The sequence below is a fragment of the Colias philodice genome, chromosome 16 (assembly GCF_061535455.1).
Source record: "Colias philodice isolate Cphi_HAF_F1 chromosome 16, ilColPhil1 Martin Lab GWU primary, whole genome shotgun sequence".
NCBI lineage: Eukaryota > Metazoa > Arthropoda > Insecta > Lepidoptera > Pieridae > Colias > Colias philodice.
The window spans coordinates 9,371,639-9,396,555 of NC_143101.1; the positions used below are offsets into that span (position 1 = coordinate 9,371,639).

At 34.1% G+C, this 24,917-nt stretch overlaps 1 protein-coding gene across 2 annotated transcripts in view; it reads left to right on the forward strand.

The window, feature by feature from the left end:
- The first annotated feature begins 336 nt into the window (after positions 1–336).
- LOC149481902 (phospholipid-transporting ATPase ABCA3-like) overlaps positions 337–24,917 on the forward strand; it is a 38,745-nt gene continuing 14,164 nt past the window's right edge. Inside the window, exons 1-20 of one of the 2 annotated variants that reach the window (XM_089705048.1) lie at positions 337–835; positions 2,351–2,480; positions 3,153–3,253; positions 6,446–6,560; positions 7,799–7,884; positions 10,282–10,440; positions 11,829–12,057; positions 16,159–16,326; positions 16,761–16,939; positions 17,303–17,461; positions 17,630–17,747; positions 18,171–18,325; positions 18,633–18,860; positions 19,249–19,387; positions 20,079–20,328; positions 20,912–20,970; positions 21,109–21,221; positions 22,271–22,490; positions 23,166–23,248; positions 23,701–23,914. In XM_089705048.1, coding sequence (XP_089561174.1) covers positions 653–835; positions 2,351–2,480; positions 3,153–3,253; positions 6,446–6,560; positions 7,799–7,884; positions 10,282–10,440; positions 11,829–12,057; positions 16,159–16,326; positions 16,761–16,939; positions 17,303–17,461; positions 17,630–17,747; positions 18,171–18,325; positions 18,633–18,860; positions 19,249–19,387; positions 20,079–20,328; positions 20,912–20,970; positions 21,109–21,221; positions 22,271–22,490; positions 23,166–23,248; positions 23,701–23,914 — 3,088 coding nt within the window. In that variant the 5' untranslated portion in view covers positions 337–652. The remainder of the gene's footprint in view (positions 836–2,350; positions 2,481–3,152; positions 3,254–6,445; positions 6,561–7,798; positions 7,885–10,281; positions 10,441–11,828; positions 12,058–16,158; positions 16,327–16,760; positions 16,940–17,302; positions 17,462–17,629; positions 17,748–18,170; positions 18,326–18,632; positions 18,861–19,248; positions 19,388–20,078; positions 20,329–20,911; positions 20,971–21,108; positions 21,222–22,270; positions 22,491–23,165; positions 23,249–23,700; positions 23,915–24,917) is intronic. The other variant, XM_089705049.1, reaches the window with a different exon arrangement.

The window sequence follows — 24,917 nt, forward strand, 5'->3', positions numbered from 1 at the left end:
AATAAGTGTGATTCTCCTTACCTCTACCCTCCAATAATTTAAATGTACAGTTTGAGTCTCCAGCATTTTCGTTATTTTTGACCAAGCAAACTATTTCTGATTTTACATATTTTATTACTTCTCCCTTTGAAGTTAATATTTAAGAACAATATTTATTTATATGTACAACCCATCAATTTTACAATATAGAACGGATTACGGATTGTTGACGAATTGTTAATTAAAACCGAGATTAAAACCAACACTCACAACACTATTCACTATCAAGTGTCACTGCCAACCTGCCAACTGTCAGATTGACATTATAATCGACGTCAAATTTTCTTTATCTGTTTACTACGATTTCAGTCTTCAGAATCAGAGAACGTTTTTAAATTCAGTATTTGCACTCGTATCGCAACATGCAATAATTATTTTTACGTAAATCAATAATTGAATGTGCGGTGAGAACTACTATATAATCGTTCAAGTGAAAGTTTTATAAAACTTATAAACGGAAGTGGTATTTAGCGAAATGTAAAAAAAATATTATCTACTTCATTTCCTTTTAAACAATGGGATCGGTTGAACCGTAAACATTGTTGTTTGGAGTGTAATGTTACTATGAATCATAAGTGTATTTGTGAGTTGTTATAAACGTAAATCAATCAAAATGCGTGGAGCGTTATGGGTGCTTATGTACAAGCACTTGGTAGTTCGGATAAGACGGTTCATACAAACTCCTATTGAACTCGCATCACCTATAGTATTCTTCATAATACTATATCTTTTTAAGGACAAAATAAATCCTGTGCCTAAATCTCATGCTTTTGATGGGTGGAACATTCACAACACAGTAAGTTCAAATGTGTTACATTATTACTAAAGTTAGGTACTTAACATAATTGAACAGGTTACATTTCAAGAATCAGCCAGTGATCAGTTATTTCATTAAATGTAACATTAAACCATAAGGTTCGATATCATATAGAGAGTTAATTTAAGTACCTATGCCATTTAGTAAATAGGGATGGCGATCTGAGATCGATTAATCGAAGAATCGATTTTTCGAGCAGAAAATATCGATTTTTTAAATCGATATGAAGTACTGTGTCGATTCACTGAATCGATATATCACCCTTGAAAATCGACATTCGATTTTTTCTGTTTTGGTATAAACCATACAATTATTTGCATTTAGTTGAATGTGCCTGAATTATAAGAGTGCTGCCGGTTAAAGAGTTAACTACTCATAAACTCGCGAGATGGCTGTATGTTTAGTATCCTTTACTCGCCTCTCTTTAATAAAAAAGTTACGTTAGTAGTCTTTGACTTTATGTAGGTATCTATAATCTGTGACGATTGATATTGCAATTTGCATTATTCATTTGTTGTTGTCGTTTATTGAATACTGTTATTAGCATAATATAAGTATTTTGCATGATTGATAATTGATTTTCATCAGATTTTCATGTAGTGTTTGTTGCGAAATAATAACTAATTGAGAGTAGGTAAGGTAAGTAAATAAGTAAAGCGCTTCTTATTTTTCACTTTGACGCTATTATTTTCAGTTTGTTCTGTTATTGTTTGATATCCTTATATCATTTTAATATTTTATTTTATTCAAATTATATAAAGATACGGTAATAAAAATAATTGTTATTTTTGAATTCCCTGATTTTATTGATAAGATATCGTTAATTGCAATATTAATCTTGTTTTTAGTAAAATTGATACAAATTTACATTGTAAATGCAAACTTGAAAAAAAGATCGATTTTTTAAGAATCGATTTTGTAGGCCTCGATTTTTTCGTGAATCGATTCATTAGACTACGATTCGAATCGATTTAAAAATCGATCTTTTTCGTAAAGAATCGCCATCCCTATTAGTAAATAGGTTGGGCTCTTTATTGTCTCATTAAATTATTTGGCTACCATATACGTATACCATAAAATATTTGGCATACATACAGCCAGCAATATCCTTATAGGTACTATTAATCTACATCCTTGTAAGTTTTGGCAACTCTCCAAGTCTTATAGGAAAACATTGTTATGCATAGGGTGTAACTTTGTGAGAAATAAAACCATGACCTTATTTAGTTATTTATGAACTATAAGTATGATCTACTATGTAATAAAACAACTGAAGTTGGTTGATTGAAAACAATAGTTTTAGGAACCATTGTGGATAATAATGGTATTTAATTCATTGACATTAAAATGAAAAGAAACATATTGCATACAAACTGTGTTATATCTGCTTAAGTATGTATGAATTTCATTACCAAAAATTATCCAACTGCCGTTCTACAAGCATTTGTCTTATACCCTTTCCTTCTTAATCTCACATCTTCTAATCATTTCCAGGAGCCAACATTCTTAGACAAGTTACAGGGACCAGCAACAATATATTATGTGCCGGAGACAGATTTAACTACTTTGTTAATGGAAAGGGTTGCAGACAGAATGGGTTTACCAAAACAGAAGTTGCATTCTGGTAAGTTGCGTTTGATGGTTGATTTTACATTGATTTAGAACAATAAAAATGTGTGCATGTAGTAGTGTACACACGTATGAAGTGAAACTTCTTCATGACCTTATTTTTCAAAAAATAATTTACTATATGCAACTATACAGAAATATGTCGGTCGAATCACGCGTGGTAAGTGGTGGCATAAGAAAAAGATGGCGCGTAACGGAAAAATTTCACGCGTAACGAAAAAATGTTACACTTAATTGTGCTGGTTTGATGTTATCATCTACTTATAATGTGTATAATAATGGTCTTATAATGTGTATCCAACGTCCTACTACAATTTAAATTATAAACTTTGTTAGAATCAAAAGAAAAAACGTTGGGTCTTGCTTGTTATTCACATAGAGCAACTGTGCGGATTTGACTAGAATTTAGAGCAGAGATTTAAGTCTGCAATAAAACATAAGATAAATTTTATCTGTTTTACATTCTTTGAAGTCATTAAATTATGAACTTATTTGGAATATATAAATAAATAAAGATTTAAAATTAGCTCAAAAATAAATAAAGACAATGTTTGTCTTTAATTTAAAACAGAAATTAAGGCCGTTACTACATTAGCTAATTTACATTAAATTCATTCTACTTAATTTTAACTTTATTTAATTTTAACACAAACACTTTTGTTCACAGTTGATAGAATAAACAAAGGTTACATCCCTTTGTCTAATGAATCGCAAATCGAACAAGTATCAAGCCAAATGACCAATCGTGATGCCCTTGTGGTATTTCAGGTAAGACAAACAATCTTACAAGCATATTTTATAAGCAATATGTTCATACTTATGGGGAAAGATGGCGTTGTTTGAAGAAGCGGGGGAGGGTCTAGCGAAAATTGTTTAGACTTTTTCTAATCGCTGAACTTAAGTGCTCCTCTGCATTTATAAAAAAATTGTAGTTTAATATATGTAAATAATGTAAAAAATAATGACAATTTGAGTTTATATTACATGGCTTAACATTTTTATGTGTATCACGCATTCAAACGCTTTTATATAGAATGATCGCAAATAAGATATTTTGATAAAGGTTAAATTACACTAGCTAATTTCACAATTATATTGCAATTTCTAAGCGACCAAGGTTAAATGACGCCATTTTATTTCAATTTAATTGACCATGTTAAAAGAGTCAATGAATGAATCTTGCAATTATTTCCAACCTGGATTGAATCATTGTTTTCAATTTTTCATTACCTCTTCAGTATAAAAAAGTTTTTTCATAGTTTCGCTCAGTCATATCATAGCGCCAGACTTCAATTATTACAACCGACTTTCAAATTTTTGTATGTGATACTTTAAATCAGAGATGTAACGGAGCTTCGATTCCGGTTCCGTTAAGTCGGAACTTCCGATTATTATTACACTTTCGGTTCCGATACTTTTGTATCGGATGTTAATCGTAGGTCGAACGAAACAAAGCGGGCGGCGCGCGACGGCCTGTGCCGAACAGGTTCATACATGTCGCGCGGGGAATCCCCCGACCCCCACTACGTGCACTCTATCATCAATTATTTTTTCACTTGTTAGTTGTTATTATTTGTTACGCCCAAGACACGTTTATAGGTTATAGATAATTGTTTTGATTTTTGCGGCTTATTATCAATGAAAGTGATCTGTTTTTGTGTGGGATAATGAAACCTAAGTCCAGTTGTATTTGGAACTACTTCAATGAAGTTAATTCAGATTCGGCAAAGTGTAAACTGTGTATGAAGACGTATTCAAGAAAGGGAGGTACGACAACGTCCTTAACACTAGAGCGCACGCGCGGGGGACATAGGTCACCCAGTGCTATATATTGCTAAATATTTTTTTAAACAATCGTGCTTGAGTGTTGTTGTCTCAGGTATTCCCCGACTACCAATCACCGGACATTTTAGCAGCGTATCAGCTACCTTGGTGCAACGAAGTGTACTCTGCGAAAATATAAAAGTACATGGGTGACGCATGTCCCCCGCGCGAGCGTTCTAGGAAGTTTTTGAAATCATACAATTACGAGTGAAAATCAAGTATACCGCTTTTATTTTTTAATGCTCTTATGATCAATTTATACTTTTAAGAAATTATTAATATATGGGTAACGAAAATCGAAATAAAATACTCATATTCGAGTGCTAGGACATACTTATTTTTTATCCATACTATAATATTATAAATGCGAAAGTAACTCTGTCTGTCTGTCTGTCTGTTAATCAATCACGCCTAAACTACTGAACCAATTTTTATGAAATTTGGTATGGAGATATTTTGATACCCGAGGAAGGACATAGGCTACTTTTTATCCCGGGAAAATGACGCAATCCCGGAAATCCCACGGGAGCGGGAACTATGCGGGTTTTCTTTGACGGCGCGAGCGAAGCCGCGGGCGGAAACCTAGTTGAAAATAAAATTTTATTGGATAAGAACAACTTATTCTTAAACTTTATAATTAGATGATTATTTTTACCAAATTTGTAGTTTCCAAAGTAAAAAAAACTGATTGATCACAATAAGTAATAAATTAGTTACTTTTCACAGAGGTTTATGTTTAGCTCATAATTTAAGTAAAATGAGAAAATATTGATATTTTTTTGTTTCATCACTTAAAAATAAAGTTGATTCATAAATAAGTACTTCGTTTACTTTTTTAACTACGATTTTTATGAAAAAAAACGTGCGTCGTATTGGGTGACATATGTGACCCACGCGTGCACTCAAAGAAAATTTTAGGCGCGAGCGCTCTAGTGTTAAAAAGTCATTTGAAGTCTGTCCATGCCACTGAATATGAAGAATTCTTTAAGTCAGAAACTGAAAAAAAAGATACTGTACAGCCTTCGACTTCGACGCCCCTTCAGGATGCTAAAAAACAAATGACTTTAAAAGAAACTTTGCTGAAGAATACAAAATGGTGCACTTCTCATGCTAAATCTAAGGAAATTGACAGATTCATTAATTTTATCTTTTGTTCATTTGGAATTATGCCAATTTTTTTTCACAGTTGTTTTTTATTTTATAATAAAAAATAAAAATGAAAAGAATTGACTATAAATCATGTTTTATTTGTCCTTAAACAAACTGACCCTGCCTCCGATTTCGATTCCGATTCCGATTCCGATAAACCAAATTTGAAAACTCCGATTCCGATTTCGGTTCCGATAAAACTACCTCCGTTACATCCCTGCTTTAAATCACTACATAGTATAAAACAAAGTCGCTTTTTCTGTCCCTATGTATGTATGCTTAAATCTTTAAAACTACGCTACGGATTTTGATGTGGTTTTTTTGTAATAGATAGAGTGATTCAAGAGGAAGGTTTTAGTATATAATTTATTAGGTTTTAGACAAAGCGGGCGAAGCCGCGGGCGGAAAGCTAGTAAAGTAATAAATGTTTATACAACTTTCTTTTTAATTTTATTTCATGCAAACATAGTTGTAAGGCATTAATAATACTAACAAAGTGGTTATCATGAAAACATAACTCTTTGTTTTGCTTAGTCACATTTCAAACGAAGTTTAAACAGGGATTCCTTATCTTGTATCGGAGTAGGATAAAAATAGCTTTTTTGTTTGCCATTTTATGCCGGTATACAATAATATAAGAGAAAAAAATACGATTTAAAACGCGGTTTTCCTAAACGGAAACGGTTTTTCCTAGGACGGAACATCACTGCTCCTGCAGTGATGTTCCGTCCTAAGTTAGAACCATAATAAATCCATTTTGTTTAATTCAGAGTAAAAAATATAATAAAAAGAGCGAGATTAATCAAACCCTCATTATAACAATAAATATTCACAAAACCTAAACATGTTAATGCTATGAAATTAAACAATGATAAACAAAATTAAAATGAGGTATGGCTATACCTGTAAATAAACAGACATAAAAATATTATTTTTCAAAAGAACTTAAAAAAAAAACACATAATTCAAGATTAATTTTGTCCCCAGAATATTACAGGAACATGGCCAGAGAAACTGAATTATACGATCCGAATGAAGAACGATTTCAAGACCAACTCATACGCAGCGGAAAGTGGTAGCCTGGGAACGCATGAGAATTTCGGTAAGTTAATAGATTCATGGTAACCATTTGTTGACCAACAGTTGATCAACATGTTGCTAAAAAATTGTCTAAATGTTTTCGCTTACAAATGTTATTTCTGCTCGGGCGGCGTAACAACATGCGTTATGAACTGCAACACACAGTGTTTCCAGTAACACTTTGAGTAAATTTGTTGCTAAATAAAAGTTGACTGTGAATACGGGCCTTTAAATAAATACCTACGCGCGAAATACTTCAATTTGCTTGTTTATTAGTTGCCTATAAACAAAGTTTCTATAGCAATGGATTTTTTCATTTTCAATTTTGCTAAGTTTTTCACCTATAGAAGGCGTCAATACTTCGAGGAAAACTATGTCTTTATACATTACTCCTTTGCGTTCCCCTGCACGTATCGTGGTGCAATATACATTCAACAAACATGCATTGCAATATTTAACAAATACAAGAAGCAACACACTATGTATCATCAATGATAATATTTCGATTATTTTCAAGTACAAGAAGCATAGTGGGTACTATGAAATGATAATATTTAGATTACTTCTGACACTCAGGTAGCATAACTCGAATATCGCTACCATCGTGTCTTATCATGAGACTCATTCTAAGAACTCGCTGTGAACAAAAAAACACGTTCATAAGAATTGATAACATCATAACAACTACCTATTGGATAATATGAGACTCATTCTAAGAACTTGGATAATGTATGAAACATAGGTTCAGATTAATTTAATTAAAATGTAATTAATTTTTTATTTATTTAATCGTGGCTTCTTTACTTGTTTTGTAACTATATTGAATTTGTACAATTTAGGGCCGATTTTTCAATGCTTGGATAAAACTTATTCGTAGAATAATGTATAAAACTACCATTTTAAAAACGTATTCTAATTGCTCGTATTTGACAGTTTACGTGACATTTTAATATTAATGTGTAATACTTTATTGGACGAATAAGTTTTATCCAAGCATTGAAAAATCGGCCCTTAATCTCAATTAATAATTCCTAAAAATACTCTGTCTGTCTCTTACATACTTGACAAAAATGTCAATATTTTAAATCTTTTTTTTTATAATTAATCTTACCGAGATTCGTATATCGCGAAAAAAATCCCTTAAAACGAGAAGTATACGCGAACGAAGCCTCAAAGTATTATTTCCACTTTTTTATACAAGTTTTAATCATAAGAAATTGAATACTTACAGTTATTAATTTTTTCCGCATATTTTTTTAGGAACAATTTACGAACCGTTTCTTCGCTTGCAATGGACTATAGATACAACTTACTTGCAGCTTTTAATTGGAAACGATATAACGCAGGTATGTATGTGCTATACGAGTCGAGAGATCGAGTATACCAGATACGTAAACAAATACCAAATTCAAATACATACATAATATTTAAGGTTATTTTGTGTTAGATATTTATCAAGATAGGGTATACCCTATATTTTAGGTTTTATTAGAAGCGAAATCTTGCAAAAGCGGGAAAATGTTCTTAAATATTAATTCGTGTAAAAAAGTGTGGCTCATCTAGTAATGGATAAAGTTTTGCTTGTGATATCTGCCAATTTTAGACTACAAGCCCGCATAGGACAAAAATATGGGTCAAATGAACCACCAGGGGACATATCTAGAACGATAGCTGAGCAAAAAATAATAAGATTCATCACTATGCCGTCACTTGTAAGCTGTCCAACTGAGCGCAGATGAGAATTGAAAAGTACAGGTAGACTCGGTAAATTTTGGTCATATATTTTTGTACGGCATTCTTAACCATCGATAGATCCATTAAAAATAATAAGAAACCGCTCAGTGCCGTACAAAAATGGTGGTCCACCAAGTCGGCATTTTTATTTAATTTCCGAGAGTTACCGGGGGTAAATTTGGTCATTTGACCATGTACGGCATCTGTGTCATACTATTGCTATACTGCTTTTAATCCATTATTCCGCAACGCCGTACAAAAATCATGGGGACAAGGGGAAAAAATCGAGAGTTATAATCCCCTCTCTTTCCCCACTCCAGGGGGTCATTTGACACAACACGAAATAAATTTATTTTTAAAGTATTTTATGTATAGATAATATTTTTTCATGTGCCGTACATTTTCGTTGGTTCAAAGGGGGAAAATCTGAAAAAGAAAAAAATCCATATAACGAAATGTTTGCTTTATATTTTTATAATAAAATATAAATATACATTAATATTAAGAAGCTCGAGGTGGTTAATTATCACCTTGGAAAGTCGGAGTCAGGTGGAATGGACTCCGTTAAATTGATGAACTAATAAAAAAAGCTATGAACGAAAAGATGTGAATTATATGCAATCAGTCCATGAATACAGGTAAAGTCACAAGCAAATGCTAGTAATATATACATATTCAAAATGTACAAGTAAAGCGCTTTCAAATGATACCAAATACTGCATATTTATCTTAACTTTATTTTTTTACTCTGTATGTTTTGTCCACTAGAGGGCGCCACATTAGATTTTGTGAAACCCCATATGGCCTTTAGCTAGCTGGTCGCTGGTTATCCAGTGAACAATTCAGACGCTTCTAATGATATGTCATTTTTCGAATTCTGATAAGTAGTTTAGAAGTTACGAGGGAATAGATGAACATACATACATGACCTGTAAACAACCATAACCCTCCTTTTGCGTTGCCGTAGTTGGGTAAAAATATGTTAATGCCGTACTGTATCAAATGGCCATAAAGCACCCTTAAAATTGTAGCTTTCGTCGCTTTCATCAGCCTAAAAGATGTGGTCTGCACAAAAATGTACGGCATCGTTTTTTCCTAATTTATCTATGTTAATACTATTTAAAACAACGGATAAAGTGTAGAAAACTATTATATTTCATTAATCTACGATGTTTAAACTTTAACAAAATTTCTGGTTTTGCATTTCTCTATAACTTTTTTTAGAACGGTTTCTTTTGAACGGCAATACTATACAACAATTGAATTTTACAATATCATGTTAAAAAAAAAGTTCCCGTACAGGGTCAAATGACCTTACAGCTCTTTATATCAAGAATTCGATGAAATTAAGATGATTATTGGTATACATTTAAAAGAACAATTATTTTTTGACGGCATTGCTTTTAATAGTACTTTTGAGTGCTAGATAATGTTTTGGAACCGAAGCCGTACTTAGTCAAATGACCCCGTGGAGTGGGGAAAGAGAGGGGATTGCAACTCTCGATTTTTTCCCCTTGTCCCCATGATTTTTGTACGGCGTTGCGGAATAATGGATTAAAAGCAGTATAGCAATAGTATGACACAGATGCCGTACATGGTCAAATGACCAAATTTACCCCCGGTAACTCTCGGAAATTAAATAAAAATTCCGACTTGGTGGACCACCATTTTTGTACGGCACTGAGCGGTTTCTTATTATTTTTAATGGATCTATCGATGGTTAAGAATGCCGTACAAAAATATATGACCAAAATTTACCGAGTCTACCTGTACTTTTCAATTCTCATCTGCACTCAGTTGGACAGCTTACAAGTGACGGCATAGTGATGAATCTTATTATTTTTTGCTCAGCTATCGTTCTAGATATGTCCCCTGGTGGTTCATTTGACCCATATTTTTGTCCTATGCGGGCTTGTAGTCTATTTAGTATCATAGTGGATTATGGCCTAAACTTTCGATATAAGTGTTCCTAAATTCAGATCAATAATTTAAGAATGATTATTTTACAGCGCGTTTCCCTCCAAGAGTTTCCATACGCGGAAGCCACTCAGAACCAAACCATTGAGCTGATAGGCCAGCTTTTGGGCTTTCTCTGCTGGATATCGCTCCTGCTGGTCTTCGTGTTCCTCATGTCCAGGCTGCTAGAGGAAAGGACTACGGGGATACAGGTTCGATTTCTTTTCAATAGAATTTTATGTGCAGACTGAGGTGTGTAAAAATATAAAAAAGAGCGTGTGTACCGAGCTCAAGTGTCAGTAGTGAAACGTCTTTGGCAAGATTCAAAGATACCATTCATGACTCATCCTTGAAATTTTACTCTCAACGCGCCTAAAGAAGTTTCACTTACAAAATGGTGCTAACTTATTTATTATTCACATTAGTATGAGGGTTTTTTGATTTATTTGTAAAAAGAAAAAGATTAGGCAAACATATCTTCTAATAGACCGGGAGATACTGACACAAAATTTCGAGTCATTTGTAACAGGATGGCGGTTCTACAGGGGTCTTAGTACGCAATGACAAAAAGAAAAACGATGGCGTGAACGCTGGTACCGGCGGCTTAGTCGCGTGGGCGTTAGTCGAACTCGTCGGAAAATAGCGAAAGTCAAACGATTTGTAACAGTATGGCACTTATTTTTCCTGTAAGTTTGAGGATCAACAAATATAAATACAAAATTTCAAAGATCTATGTGTTGGAAATCTTCACTTATATAAATTAATAATAAATTAAGTTTTCAAGTATGACAGCACTTTTTCCCCCTACTAGAAGTATGGCAAATATAATAATGGTCACATTTTATCAAATACTCTCCAAAAATCCAAATGCAATACTGGTACAAAAAGTTTGGCGAAATAAAAATTTTTTGCAGATTTTCGGCGGTATGGCGACCATTTGGAATCGTCCGAAAAGTATGGCATGGCGATTTTCGTAAATGGCTGCACGACGATAGTTATCTGTGCAAAAGTTAGCCTGGTACAAATGGTTGAATGATTGTTTTATTTAAATCAACACATTCGCATCGGTATGGCGGGCTGTAAGTCACACCGGAAAAGTATGGCATGACACTACCGCCTACTACTTTTTTATGGGCTATCGGTAAATTCTAAAATTTTTGTGTTACAAATCGTTTGACTTTCGCTATTTTTCCGACGAGTTCGACAAACGCCCACGCGACTAAGCCACCGGTACCAGCGTTCACACCATCATTTTTCTTTTTGTCATTGCGTACTAAGACCACTGTAGAACCGCCATCCTTGTTACAAATGACTCGAAATTTTGTGTCAGTATCTCCCGGTCTATAACTTGTGGGACAACTTTCTTTTTAGATTTAGAAAGAGCACATATTATTTAAAATTCGTTTATTATGATCAAAAAATGTTTGTAAGTACCAAGGGCTCATAATGTAGAGGTTTAGTTGTTGAACCTCTTCAGCAAGTCAATTCCACTAATGTTTGTAATATTTATCTACCAGGAGCTCATACAGATGATCGGGGTGTGTAATCAAACTTCTTTAGCATATAAATTCCACTAACGTGAACAATATTTATGTACCAGGAGCTCATAAAGATGGTGGGGGTGTCGTCCAACCTGCTCAGTGTATCGCACTTCCTGAACGTGCTACCCGTGGGCATAGTGTACAGTATCGTTGGTGCAGCGCTACTTACTTCGTCTCCAAATGCGCTGATACCGAATTCGAATCCCGTACTCATTGCGATCATGATGTTCCTATATTTTGTCACCGTTGTCGCTATGGCATTCGCGTGCAGTTTCTTGGTGAAGAATCGTGAGTATTAAATTTTTATTTAATATTACTATTACTATGATTATATTATGTATCAAAATCTGTAACTCTTATAATATGATACCGAATACCGAAATCTACTTTTTTCCGATTTGTTTTGAATTTAAAATATTGTTATATTGTGCATCGTACCAATTTTCATTAAAAACTTTCCTTTTTTTGCCATGAATTGATATTTAGTTTATTAAGTAAGCTCCGTCACGCTGGAACCCGCTTTAAAAAAAACCTTACTTTTTTTCAGCCTATTTTACCTACAAACGATGCTAATAAATGTAGTATAGGTCAATTTTTTGTAGTCTTATTAGTTACTTAGAAAACATCATTGATATCGTTCGAAGTAAAAAAAATTAAATAATAGCGTGTTGATTAGTTTTGGAATGGGTTCCAAATTGATTGTAGTTTATTGTAGTGGCAAGAAAATTCTTTATTTGCGTTGTTTTATCTCAAATTATTGCAAGAAGGTCACAATAACAAGATTTTAAAAAATAAATAACACTTGTTCAAAAACTACAAACGATGCCAATAAATGTAGTATAGGTCAATTTTTTGTAGTCTTATTAGTTACTTAGAAAACATCATTGATATCGTTCGAAGTTTTACTTCGAACTTTTATTTTTTAAATATAAATAATAGCGTGTTGATTAGTTTTGGAATGGGTTCCAAATTGATTGTAGTTTATTGTAGTGGCAAGAAAATTTTTTATTTGCGTTGTTTCATCTCAAATTATTGCAAGAAGGTCACAATAACGAGATTTTAAAAAATAAATAACACTTGTTCAAAAACTACAAACAATGTAGTTGATTGTAGCTAAACTCATATGTTTGTAGTGGCTGCTGAACCCCTGTAAGCAATAAAAAACAAAAAATTTTGTGTTCAATAAGTTAATATATTCAAAACAATTATGAGCCTTGGATTTCGTGTCGTTTGTAGTTTTAGAAAAAAAAATATTCATGCTCATACATACATCTTCGCACACGTGCGTGTTTGTGTATGCGTGTGGGAGTTTCGTAATTTAGTGTACATTAAATTGCACATGATATATGTTAAAAAAAAAAAGAGTTGGATATCTTTAATGTTCAGTAGTTTGCTGTTCAATGTTACAAAGTCACTTAATAATCCGAAACTGCTGAGACGACAAAAGTAATTAAAATGAAATAATGGATAAATTCCATCCGAAACGAAAAAAAACTCAAAATAGTGCAATATAAAAAATTGGAATTAATATTGTCATTTATCGTTTATTGTAGTACTGGTAAAATAATTTATCCTCTAAAATAACTTCAAGAAAAATCAGATAAAACTAGCCAAATTGTAGTGGTATAATAAAATGACACTGGCATAAAAACTACAAACGATATGAACAATTGTCACAGTACCTTTATATTTGTATGTCTTGCTTATTACTGATTATAAGTGCGAATGAATAAATCTACTTAGTGTTTGATAGAGTGATACATTTTAAGACGTTAGAAAATAGAAAAGGAAATCGTTCGTAGTTTCACAGTTTGTCTTCCGACAGCATACCTTTATATGTATATGGACATTACCGATTAAATATAAGCGTGCGTACACAAGTTTACAGTTACTATAGTGCCTACAGTAAATGTAGCATCGATTATACCTCAAAATATAAATTCAAAATCGTTGGACTTACAAGTATGTGCTGTTTTTCGTATTAAAAAATAATGACAGCCAACTATACACGGACTTTCGTAAGTATTGAAAACTTGAACTGCAAATGAGTTGAATTTTTAATTATAATTTCTGAAAGTGTAAAACTTTTTGATAATTGAAAATTGTTAATCAATAATCAGAGAGTAATTGTTAGTATTTTTAACAACAGCTACGATACAGTTCAATCAACACGCTATTATTTATATTTTTTACTTCGAACGATATCAATGATGTTTTCTAAGTAACTAATAAGACTACAAAAAATTGACCTATACTACATTTATTGGCATCGTTTGTAGTTTTTGAACAAGTGTTATTTATTTTTTAAAATCTTGTTATTGTGACCTTCTTGCAATAATTTGAGATAAAACAACGCACATAAAGAATTTTCTTGCCACTACAATAAACTACAATCAATTTGGAACCCATTCCAAAACTAATCAACACGCTATTATTTATATTTTTTACTTCGAACGATATCAATGATGTTTTCTAAGTAACTAATAAGACTACAAAAAATTGACCTATACTACATTTATTGGCATCGTTTGTAGTTTTTGAACAAGTGTTATTTATTTTTTAAAATCTTGTTATTGTGACCTTCTTGCAATAATTTGAGATAAAACAACGCAAATAAAGAATTTTCTTGCCACTACAATAAACTACAATCAATTTGGAACCCATTCCAAAACTAATCAACACGCTATTATTTATATTTTTTACTTCGAACGATATCAATGATGTTTTCTAAGTAACTAATAAGACTACAAAAAATTGACCTATACTACATTTATTGACATCGTTTGTAGTTTTTGAACAAGTGTTATTTATTTTTTAAAATCTTGTTATTGTGACCTTCTTGCAATAATTTGAGATAAAACAACGCAAATAAAGAATTTTTTTGCCACTACAATAAACTACAATCAATTTGGAACCCATTCCAAAACTAATCAACACGCTATTATTTATATTTTTTACTTCGAACGATATCAATGATGTTTTCTAAGTAACTAATAAGACTACAAAAAATTGACCTATACTACATTTATTGGCATCGTTTGTAGTTTTTGAACAAGTGTTATTTATTTTTTAAAATCTTGTTATTGTGACCTTCTTGCAATAATTTGAGATAAAACAACGCAAATAAAGAATTTTCTTGCCACTACAATAAACTACAATCAATTTGGAACCCATTCCAAAACTAATCAACACGCTATTATTTATATTTTTTACTTCGAACGATATCAATGATGTTTTCTAAGTAACTAATAAGACTACAAAAAATTGACCTATACTACATTTATTGGCATCGTTTGTAGTTTTTGAACAAGTGTTATTTATTTTTTAAAATCTTGTTATTGTGACCTTCTTGCAATAATTTGAGATAAAACAACGCAAATAAAGAATTTTCTTGCCACTACAATAAACTACAATCAATTTGGAACCCATTCCAAAACTAATCAACACGCTATTATTTATATTTTTTACTTCGAACGATATCAATGATGTTTTCTAAGTAACTAATAAGACTACAAAAAATTGACCTATACTACATTTGGTCCGGGAGCCAGCAGCAGATTTTATGACCAAGTTCCTCTCAAGCGGTAATTAGTAAAATGCATCAAAGTATAGTATTATGAAGCCTCGTGAACGTCAGCTGGAGCTCGGTTGGGGGGAAGAGCGGTTGTAGCCTCCCGTATCAGCTGACGGTTTTTCCACCAAGATACAGCCAGCTGACATATATATTTATCCACAGTTACATATAAGGTATCATCAGGTAAATTTTTGTTTGAGAGGAAATAACGGAAAATAAATTTTTCTTTAAATTTAACTTTCATGTTCGAGACACCAGCTGACGTATAATACACCATGTTGTAACCAGCTGACTATTTTTTTTCGTTGAGATATTGGGTTAGCTACAATTTGACAAATTTTTAGCTGAGAGGAAATGAATGAATGAATGTGTTTTTTTTCCTATGTGCGTGGGAGGCACCCCCCCAACCGAGCGCCAGCTGACGTTCACGAGGCTTTATAATACTATACTCTCATGCGTCTGACGAATTATCTCTTGAGAGGAAATAGTTAACCAAATTTGCACCTGGCTCCCTAACCAATTTATTAGCATCGTTTGTAGGTAAAATAGGCTGAAAAAAAGTAAGGTTTTTTTTAAAGCGGGTTCCAGCGTGACGGAGCTTATTAATCCATCAGTCCTCGGAATCACAGACACAATAGAAAATCTATTGTGTCGCGCCCCGATCGGGGCTTACGGTGGTCAATGGGTTAAGTAGTGTAAAATATTGCACTAACTTCCCGTTTAACACATAATCTACTTATCAGTCTAGCCGTAACTAGCAAAACATAATATTAAATTCCAACTATTTGTAATTGTAACGTATTTTTATTCCTCAGCTCAATACATAGTATCTCTATCAACGTTCGCATACGTGTTTCTATGGATACCTGTACGGTTACTAGAGGGCCGTACACTCGCACGTACAATCGCTCCCTTCGCTGCTCTGTTGCCACATGCGCCTATGCATTGCTTCTGGAGTGAGATGGTGGCATTGGAACAGTATGGTAAGGAATAATATGTTTAAAAAAAGACGGGTTGCACTCCGGGAGTGCCGGCAGAAGTGAAAACTTGATTATTAACGTTGAGCATGTTTGATATTTTGGAATGGTATCCGTCTTACGCTTTTTCGATCAGGTCACGTGTCCTGACGCGAGTTTAAGATTTTATACCCATTACAGAAAAAGTTCTCAACGCCGCTAAAGAAGTTTTCACTTCAAAAATCAAATATACACAGTACACACATGCACTTAAACACACACATACATGTACGCATGCTGGAACAATATATCATACAAAAAATGCAATGTTTTACTTTGTTCAAATTAAAATTAAAGAAAAGTGGAATTCTTTTTTTTCACTTGGTGTAGGACGTACTTGCTAACCACATTGACTTTTATTATTTTTAAGCACCGTTGCCTTAAAATTATATATCTTCCAGGTCTGGGAATAACATTTGCCAACATGGCCACCACTCACAGCCAAAACTGTATATCCGTACTCGCCTGCCTCATCTTCCTGATTCTGCAATCGGCCATCTTTTTCACACTGGCTCTTTATTTGTCCCTTGTAAACCCTGGGCCGTATGGACAATCGCTACCTTGGAATTTCTTCTGCCAAGTAAGTTTAATTATACCATTTCTAATAGCCAATATGAATGTATCTATGCATTATTTCTCAATATTAAAACATTTATTTGGTCATGAAATGGTTAAAACAATGCAGGAAGTTCTCAAAGTATACGCAAATAAATAGTCAATCGAAAGAATAACACATTTTCATAGATCTGGACAATATTTCTACTTCTTATAATTTCAATTTCATAAGAATTGAACTACCCCGATATAATTTCACTGAAATAACTATCTTGCTTATAACTAAATTTAACAATGATTTAACTTCAAAATGCATATTTAAGAACTTTTGTTTTAAACTTCAAACTCATTAAAATAAAATTAAAAACACACTTATAATAATAAGCAGCGTTTCCTAAAACAGAAGCAGTACTGGAGCAAGCGGCAAGTGGTACCAGACGCAGATGTGGAAGAGTTAGAAGAGATGAGCGACGAAAGAGATCAACTCTTCTTTGAACAGCCGCCAAAGGACATGGAGGTTGGGATTAAAATCGTCAATGTGTCGAAGGTTAGTGCTAAAGTTACATTTAGGACACTAAATGAAATCTTAAAACAAAATCTGTATACTACCTCCGTAGCAAAGTGATTCACAGGTTAGGTAATGAGTGTCCCGAGTTCGACCCGCATGTAAAAATTAAAAGCTAAAAAATTATTTACACAAAGCTTTGATTTCCAGGTATTCCCCAAAACCAGAGCGTTGAACAATGTGTCCCTGGACGTGTACAAAGGTGAAATAACCGTCCTGCTCGGTCACAATGGTGCGGGCAAAACTACCCTCATGTCTATTATTACAGGTATTTGTCAATTCTATTCATTTCTTTATTTAAATTTTGGTTCGGAAAAATAGTCCATTGAAAAGTTACATTTGGGGTTGCATCTTTTAGAGGACGCAATTTTATTTTTTGATGTGTACGAGGATCAGTGTGAAGCTAAAACCAAGTTTGTGGGGTCGCCACCCTTGTCCCACGGCCGCCATCTTGAAAATAGCGGTTGATATGGTTTTTACGATATATCTCTTAAACTATTTATCTGATATAAAAAATTTATAAACATTATTTGTTGCAAATTAAATTCTCTACAACTTTTGTTCAATAACTTCAGGTAGTTAACCTATGTTTTGAAATTTTCATTATTCTTACCATGATTGCTATACCCGTTCAATGCATTGGGAAATTTTTTTTTCCTTGGTTTAAAAATAAAATTATTTCATTTCACAGGAATGCTAAGTCCCACCGAAGGCAAAGTGTATGTAGAGGGGCTGGACACGTGCACTCAACGGGATGAAATGCGGCAACACCTGGGCCTGTGCCCGCAACACAATTTGTTCTTCCCGGATCTCACTGTGCTCGAGCATGTCATGTTCTTTACTATGGTAAATAGTCAAAACTTGGTACTTATTTCTGCAAAAATGATCTGCTGTAACTAATGTTTTTTTTTAACATGATTTATCAGTTATGGTTAAATTTTGTAATACAACGCAATAAATCAAACTTGAAAGCTTTCATCTTATTGTAAGCAATGGTGCTTACAATAAGAAAATATTTATTTGTACATTTTTATTGGATGTTGCAAAAATATGTGAGGTTCACATGTAAAAGGATGTCCACCATCTTTAAGAAGTATTTTATAAAATTTTCTAATGTTAATTTTATTTTAATAATTATTTTCTTCATCTACAGCTAAAAGGCAGCGGCTACATGGAAGCCAGGTCTTCCTCCCTAAAGCTCCTGGACCATTTGGGTCTGGGGGGTAAGACCCACGAGCAGAGCGGGTCCCTATCTGGGGGTATGAAGCGTCGCCTGCAGCTGGGCTGCGCGCTCGCGGGGGACGCGCGCCTGCTGGTGCTGGACGAGCCCACCGCTGGGCTGGACGTGGAGTCCAGGAGACAGCTGTGGGATCTGCTGGCTGTGAGTGTTGGGATGTTTTTATGGGTGGTTAAAGCAATATGTTATTTCGATAGTGGAAAAAAAGATTTTGAAAAGTAGTTAAGGGAGCAAAAGTTTAGTTCTGAAAATTAATTAAAAAGCGAAATTTATAATTTACACTGATGGCAACTGCAATACGTTGATTCAATTTTGTTACTTAACAAATGTTGGTTTTAAGGCTCAAATTGAGTTTTGTTGTTTGTTTTGTAACTTTTCCGTTTGTGCTGCATGTCGTCAATTTTATTAATGGAATATTATTTGGAATTTTTTTTGTTAAATGAAAAATACCACATTTTTTATTTATTTAGGCCACCACATTTCTTATTTAGGGCATATTTCTCAAGCTTCAATTAACTATGTTTGTTCCCAGTCGTTACGTGGCTCGCGCACAGTACTACTGAGCACGCACTTCATGGAGGAGGCGGACGCGTTGGGCGACCGCGTGGCCGCGCTGCACGCGGGCCGGCTGCGGTGCCACGCCACCACCATGCGGCTCAAACGGGCTCTCGGTACGTATGGGACTTGCGCGAGTAGCTGGCGCTAGTGACTTGTGATAGTGACTTGCGCGAGTAGCTTGTGCAAGTGACTAGCGCGAGTGACTCGAGCGAGTGAATTGTGTAAGCGGCTTGTGTGAGTAACTTGCGCATGCGGCTTGCGTGAGTGACTTGTGCATGCGGCTTGTGCAAGCGGCTTGCTCATACGAATGCGGCATGTGCGAGTGACTTGCGCGAGCGGCTTGTGCATGCGGCTTATGCAAGCAGATTGTGCAAGCGACTTGCGCATGCGGCTTGCTCATGCGGATTGCACAAGTGACTTGCGCACGCGACTTGCGCAAGTGACTTGTGCATGTGGCTTGTGCAAGTGACTTGCGCATGCGGCTTGCGCGTGCGGCTTGTGCAAGCGGCTTGCTCATGCGGATTGCGCAAATGACTTGCACGTGCATGTGTCAGTTATTACGCGACACGGCTCAAAGGAGGCTTTATAGAGAAAGTGAACATATTCAACGTGTGTTGTTTGTTTGTTACGATTTAACTCTAAAACTACAAAATCGTTTTAAAAATTATGATAAAATACATTTTTAACAGATTACTCAATGTATCTCTTGTCTACTCGGACCAAGCTGACACACGAGTAGCTCTTATAAATAAAAATATTTTTTGTTTAAATAAAAAAACTTTACCGCAATTGTTTTTTTTTTAGGTTCAGGCTACCGCCTGTCATTCACGACAGTGGGTCTTCCAAACGAACCAGCCATTACAGCAGCTATACAATCTAAAGTACCCGACGCGTCTGTAAAAGAGTCTTCTCTTAACTCTATCTCTTACAATCTCCCCGCGAATAGCAGCAATAAGTTCCCAGAAATGTTCACAATGTTGGAAATGAATAGGCCAGAACTGGGCATAGATTCTATTGGTGTTGGAAAGTCTACGCTAGAGGAGGTTTTCTTGAAGTGAGTTTTGTTAATTCATTAAATTGTAGACGTTAATTTGTTTTATACACTCATATGTTTTAATAACTTTATTGTTGGTTCAAATCAAATCAAATCATTTATTTGCAATCAAACATGGTTACAACACAATAAACAACTTACATAATATAATAACTATATGTGGTACATTTATTGTGACATTTTGAACAATGTCTCCTATGCTAGGGCAAAAAACCTGTGTTATAGGAGACATTCATCCGTCCTTTGTTACAATTAACACAAGAATTAATTACTAAGACTATGCAAGTTTTTACTAAAAACAGTAGCAAAAACATGGTAAATATACATTAATAAAAAAAAAATATTCAATAAGTTAACAAGCGTTATTCTAAATATTTTAAAAACGTTATCTCCCGTATTGACATTTTGTTTTATTGTCGTGTCGTTGTATTGTCAGCATAAAATATTCTTATGAATTGGTATTGCCATTGTTGTATTAATCACTTTTTTGTTCATTCAGATTTGTAAATTTTTTGATAAATAATGTCAGGTATACAAAAATAAACATTGTGCTATTGATCGAATATTTTATATATATTTTTAGGCTATGCAGCGATGTTACGACGACTTTCTCAGATGATACCGTTGATGGACAGTCAGAAGGTAAGTTCTTGGAAACTATTCCATCTTCTTTTTTACATTATTATTTTTATTCTCTTAAAAATTTTGAATTTAATGTAAGAAAGAAAACAAAATTTGGGATTTTAAGTTAAGATAGTTTAAAATTAATATTATTTTCAGAGCCAACATATAACAAATTAACTGGATTGCCACTATACTGGAGACAATTTTGCGTACTTTTTGCGAGACAAATGAAATATATTTGGTCAAAGAAATGGTCATTCTTGATATTGGTAAGAATTTTTATATTATATTTTGGTTTCATTTGTATATGTATGTTAAATAAATAAATGAAAATGTTTGACAGCTTTTATACTTACGAAAAAAAATTGTAAAAGTACTTGTCTGTTCTCCTTAGCAGTTTTAATAATTTTGTTGTTTCAAATGATGTATGGTTTTATGATTTATACCATATATGATTTTTCAACATATTCGTATTCGTTTAAAGCTTACAATTTCACTCAATCTTATTTCATTGTCCATTTAAAGGTAATTCTTATATACTGTGTATAATTCTTCTGTACTGTAATAATTCTTCTGTACTGTGTTCTGTTCGATCCGAGAACTCCGCGATACTTAAAAGAGAGATTTGAGTTCCTTGTGTCTAACGTCAACCCGACGCGTTTCTCTAATAAACATCGTCTAGCAATGCCACCGCATGTCAATCACGTTTACAATTCTTCGTTCACTGTGCGTGCCATTAGACTTTGGAATGCGTTACCCTTAGACATAAGAGCAGCTCAATCTCTATCTACGTTCAAAAACTTACTGAAGCAATTTTATTTATCGAATTATTTTTATTAGTCAATTGCGTCGGTGTGCGTTTTTTATTTTATGTATGTGTATTTTCATATTGTAATATATATGTATGTATCTATTTATATAGTTATATTATGTATGTATATGTGTATCTATGTTTATGTATATTTGTATGCTTATATTAATAATTAATATCTATATATAAATATATTATATATATTTTAGTAGTATTTTTTCTGTTTTTAGTGCACTTTGCCCTGTTTATTTTACTACTTTTGCACTGCGTCTCCTTGTCCACCAGGTTGTCTGGAAGAGATCGCTGTCTGAGCGATAAGACCGCCTGTTGTGCTCTTTTATTAACAATGTATTGTGTCCTTACTTGTACTTTTCTCTGTGGTGCACAATAAAGTATTTTTGTTTGTTTGTTTGTTAATTCTTTAACGTTATCAAAATTTAACTCAATCTCTTTCATATATCACATACTCCATTGCTCTGTTTATTTTACGTACCAAACTGTTTCCAGCAACTATTCCTCCCGATCCTCATGATATGTCTCTTCACGGGCACCTCCAATGAGGAGGAGTCACCCCCCGGGGACAGTCCCCAGGCCCCCATGAACTTGGAGCTGTTCCGGGGGGTGTGGCAGCCGAGGGTGCTGTACAGAGTGAACCAGAGCAGCTTGAGGGGGATCAGCGATGCCTACCCGAAGGTGGACTTTGTTATGGCTGAGGATGTTGCTGATAGTGAGTATTTTTGTATAAAAAAAGGTTATTTTCAACAAAAAAATTACAAAAATAAAGGGTCAGATGGCGTCTTTGTAATTTAAATGTCAGGGAATCATTAATTTTGGTTAATAAGTAACGCAATGTAAGAAAAGTTTTGTTGATTAGGGTATGGTTTATTTATAAAGACGTTACCTACGGACTGACTGACAGAATAGCAATAGCTTTTTTTGACGTGACAACGTCTTATAATTCGATAGAGCCGGCTGCACGCACGAAAAAACATGAGTCATGCGGCGTTACCTCGCTCTGAGGCGTTCCATGTAAGGCTTGAAGTGCAAGCGAGAGCGCGGAACGAACGACAAAGAAGCACAATCGGACGTTGTCACGTTCAACTATCGTCAGTAAACCGACTTTACAGACAACCAATTTTTTTTTTTATTTCAAGGAGTTATAACGTCAATTCTTTCATACTTTAAACTTTCAGATATGTCGTGCATCTTTAAAGGCTGCTCAGATGAAAGCAAGTCGTGTTTATTGTTGTACTCTAATATCTTAACGTGTGGAGTTATACTAAATTGTTTTATTCCCGACTCATTTCTAATTATTATTATAAAGTTGATGTATTGACCTGTGTTGTTTTTTGTTAATAGATTGCTTCGGAGCAATTTGTAAAAAGAAATTTGTTATTTGCAGATATTTTGAGGATCAGCAAACGGGACCAACTGGAGTACAATAAATATTTAGTGGGAGTGGAACTTAATGATACTGATGCGAAGGTATGTATTTTTTAATCTGTATTTCTACTATTTTATTATAAATTTTTCAATACACCTTTATTCTACGACAAAATGTTGTACGTAACTGCAACGACCAGTGCTATTGCTATGCTACGAATTAATTATACTCAAATAATGATTTATAATAACTTTAAATATGCCTGTCTTTTAATATAGCAAACATGTTGTCATTCCTTCTCCGGCTTTTCCAATTATGTATCACATTCATAATTCTATATTTTTTCGTATTACTAGCGCAATATCTTTATTTCTTCCTTTCTTTCAATATGTATTATGTATTAACCCATTGAGCCCCGAACGGCCCGATCAATCCACGATACAATAGATTTTCTATTGTGTCTGTGATTCCGGGGCCTGAGTTATTAATTAGTTTTTTCCGTCTGTATTTGTTTTCCAAATAAAGTGTCCATAAATAAATAAACGTCCCACAGATACTATACACAACACGAATACGCCACGCAGCACCCGTAGCTATGAACCTATTGACCAATGTACTGGCAACCCAACTCCTCCCCTGGGCCGATGGGACAACACTCACAACTATAAACCATCCCTTGCTACGAGAAAGAGCATATATACATCAGGATATAGTGGAACCGAAGTCTACCATCATGGCGGTCATGTGGGCTAGCTGTATTGTTTTTAGTAAGTATTTATATCCAACTCAAAAACATATGAGCTGTCCCATAGATGGTCATTAACCTGCTGACCAACGTTCAGTAAGTTATTAGTCTGTATTAGACCTCCCAAAAGTGTTATATAGACCATAAGTGACCATATACTATTCCCCTGGGCCGATGGGACAACACATATGAGGTGTCCCATAGATGGCCATTAACCAGCTGACCAACATTCAGTAAGTATATTATTCTATATTAGGTCTCCCAAAAGTGTTATATAGACCATAAGTGACCATATACTATTCCCCTGGGCCGATGGGACAACACTCACAACTATAAACCACCCTTTGGCCTTTGCTAAGGGAAACAGCGTATATACATCAGGATATAGTGGAACCGAAGTCCACGATCATGGCTGTCATGTGGGCTAGCTGTATATGAGGTATATATATCAGGTGTCCCATAAATGGCCATTTACCTGCTGACCAACGTTCAGTAAGTATATTATTCTATATTAGGTCACCCAAAAGTGTTATATAGACCATAAGTGACCATATACTATTCCCCTGGGCCAATGGGACAACACACATGAGGTGTCCCGTAGATGCTGATCAACCTGCTGACCAACGTTCAGTTTTGTATCACTTACAAAAAAAAGATTTACCGACAGCCGAGATGATCACTTGGAGTATTGCATAGATATCAATGCTTGTTTCTTTTTTAAAAACAATTTCCTTCAATCACATCAATACATGGACCATTTTACTGTAACTGGTATAATTGGTAACTGTAAAATTGGTCTCTTGTTTTAGCCACCATTTCTCTATATGTAATAAAAGCATGATCTGAAAGTTAAAGGAAAATATTCAATCTACACTCCCAACACATCCTTAATTTTTTTTTTTCAAGCATGATAAAAATTTTGAAAATTACATCAAAATGTTCTACACTCCTTACCCAAACAACTATGCCTAGTTTAACATCTTCCCATATTATACATGTAATTGATAATAATTGTAAAACTCGTA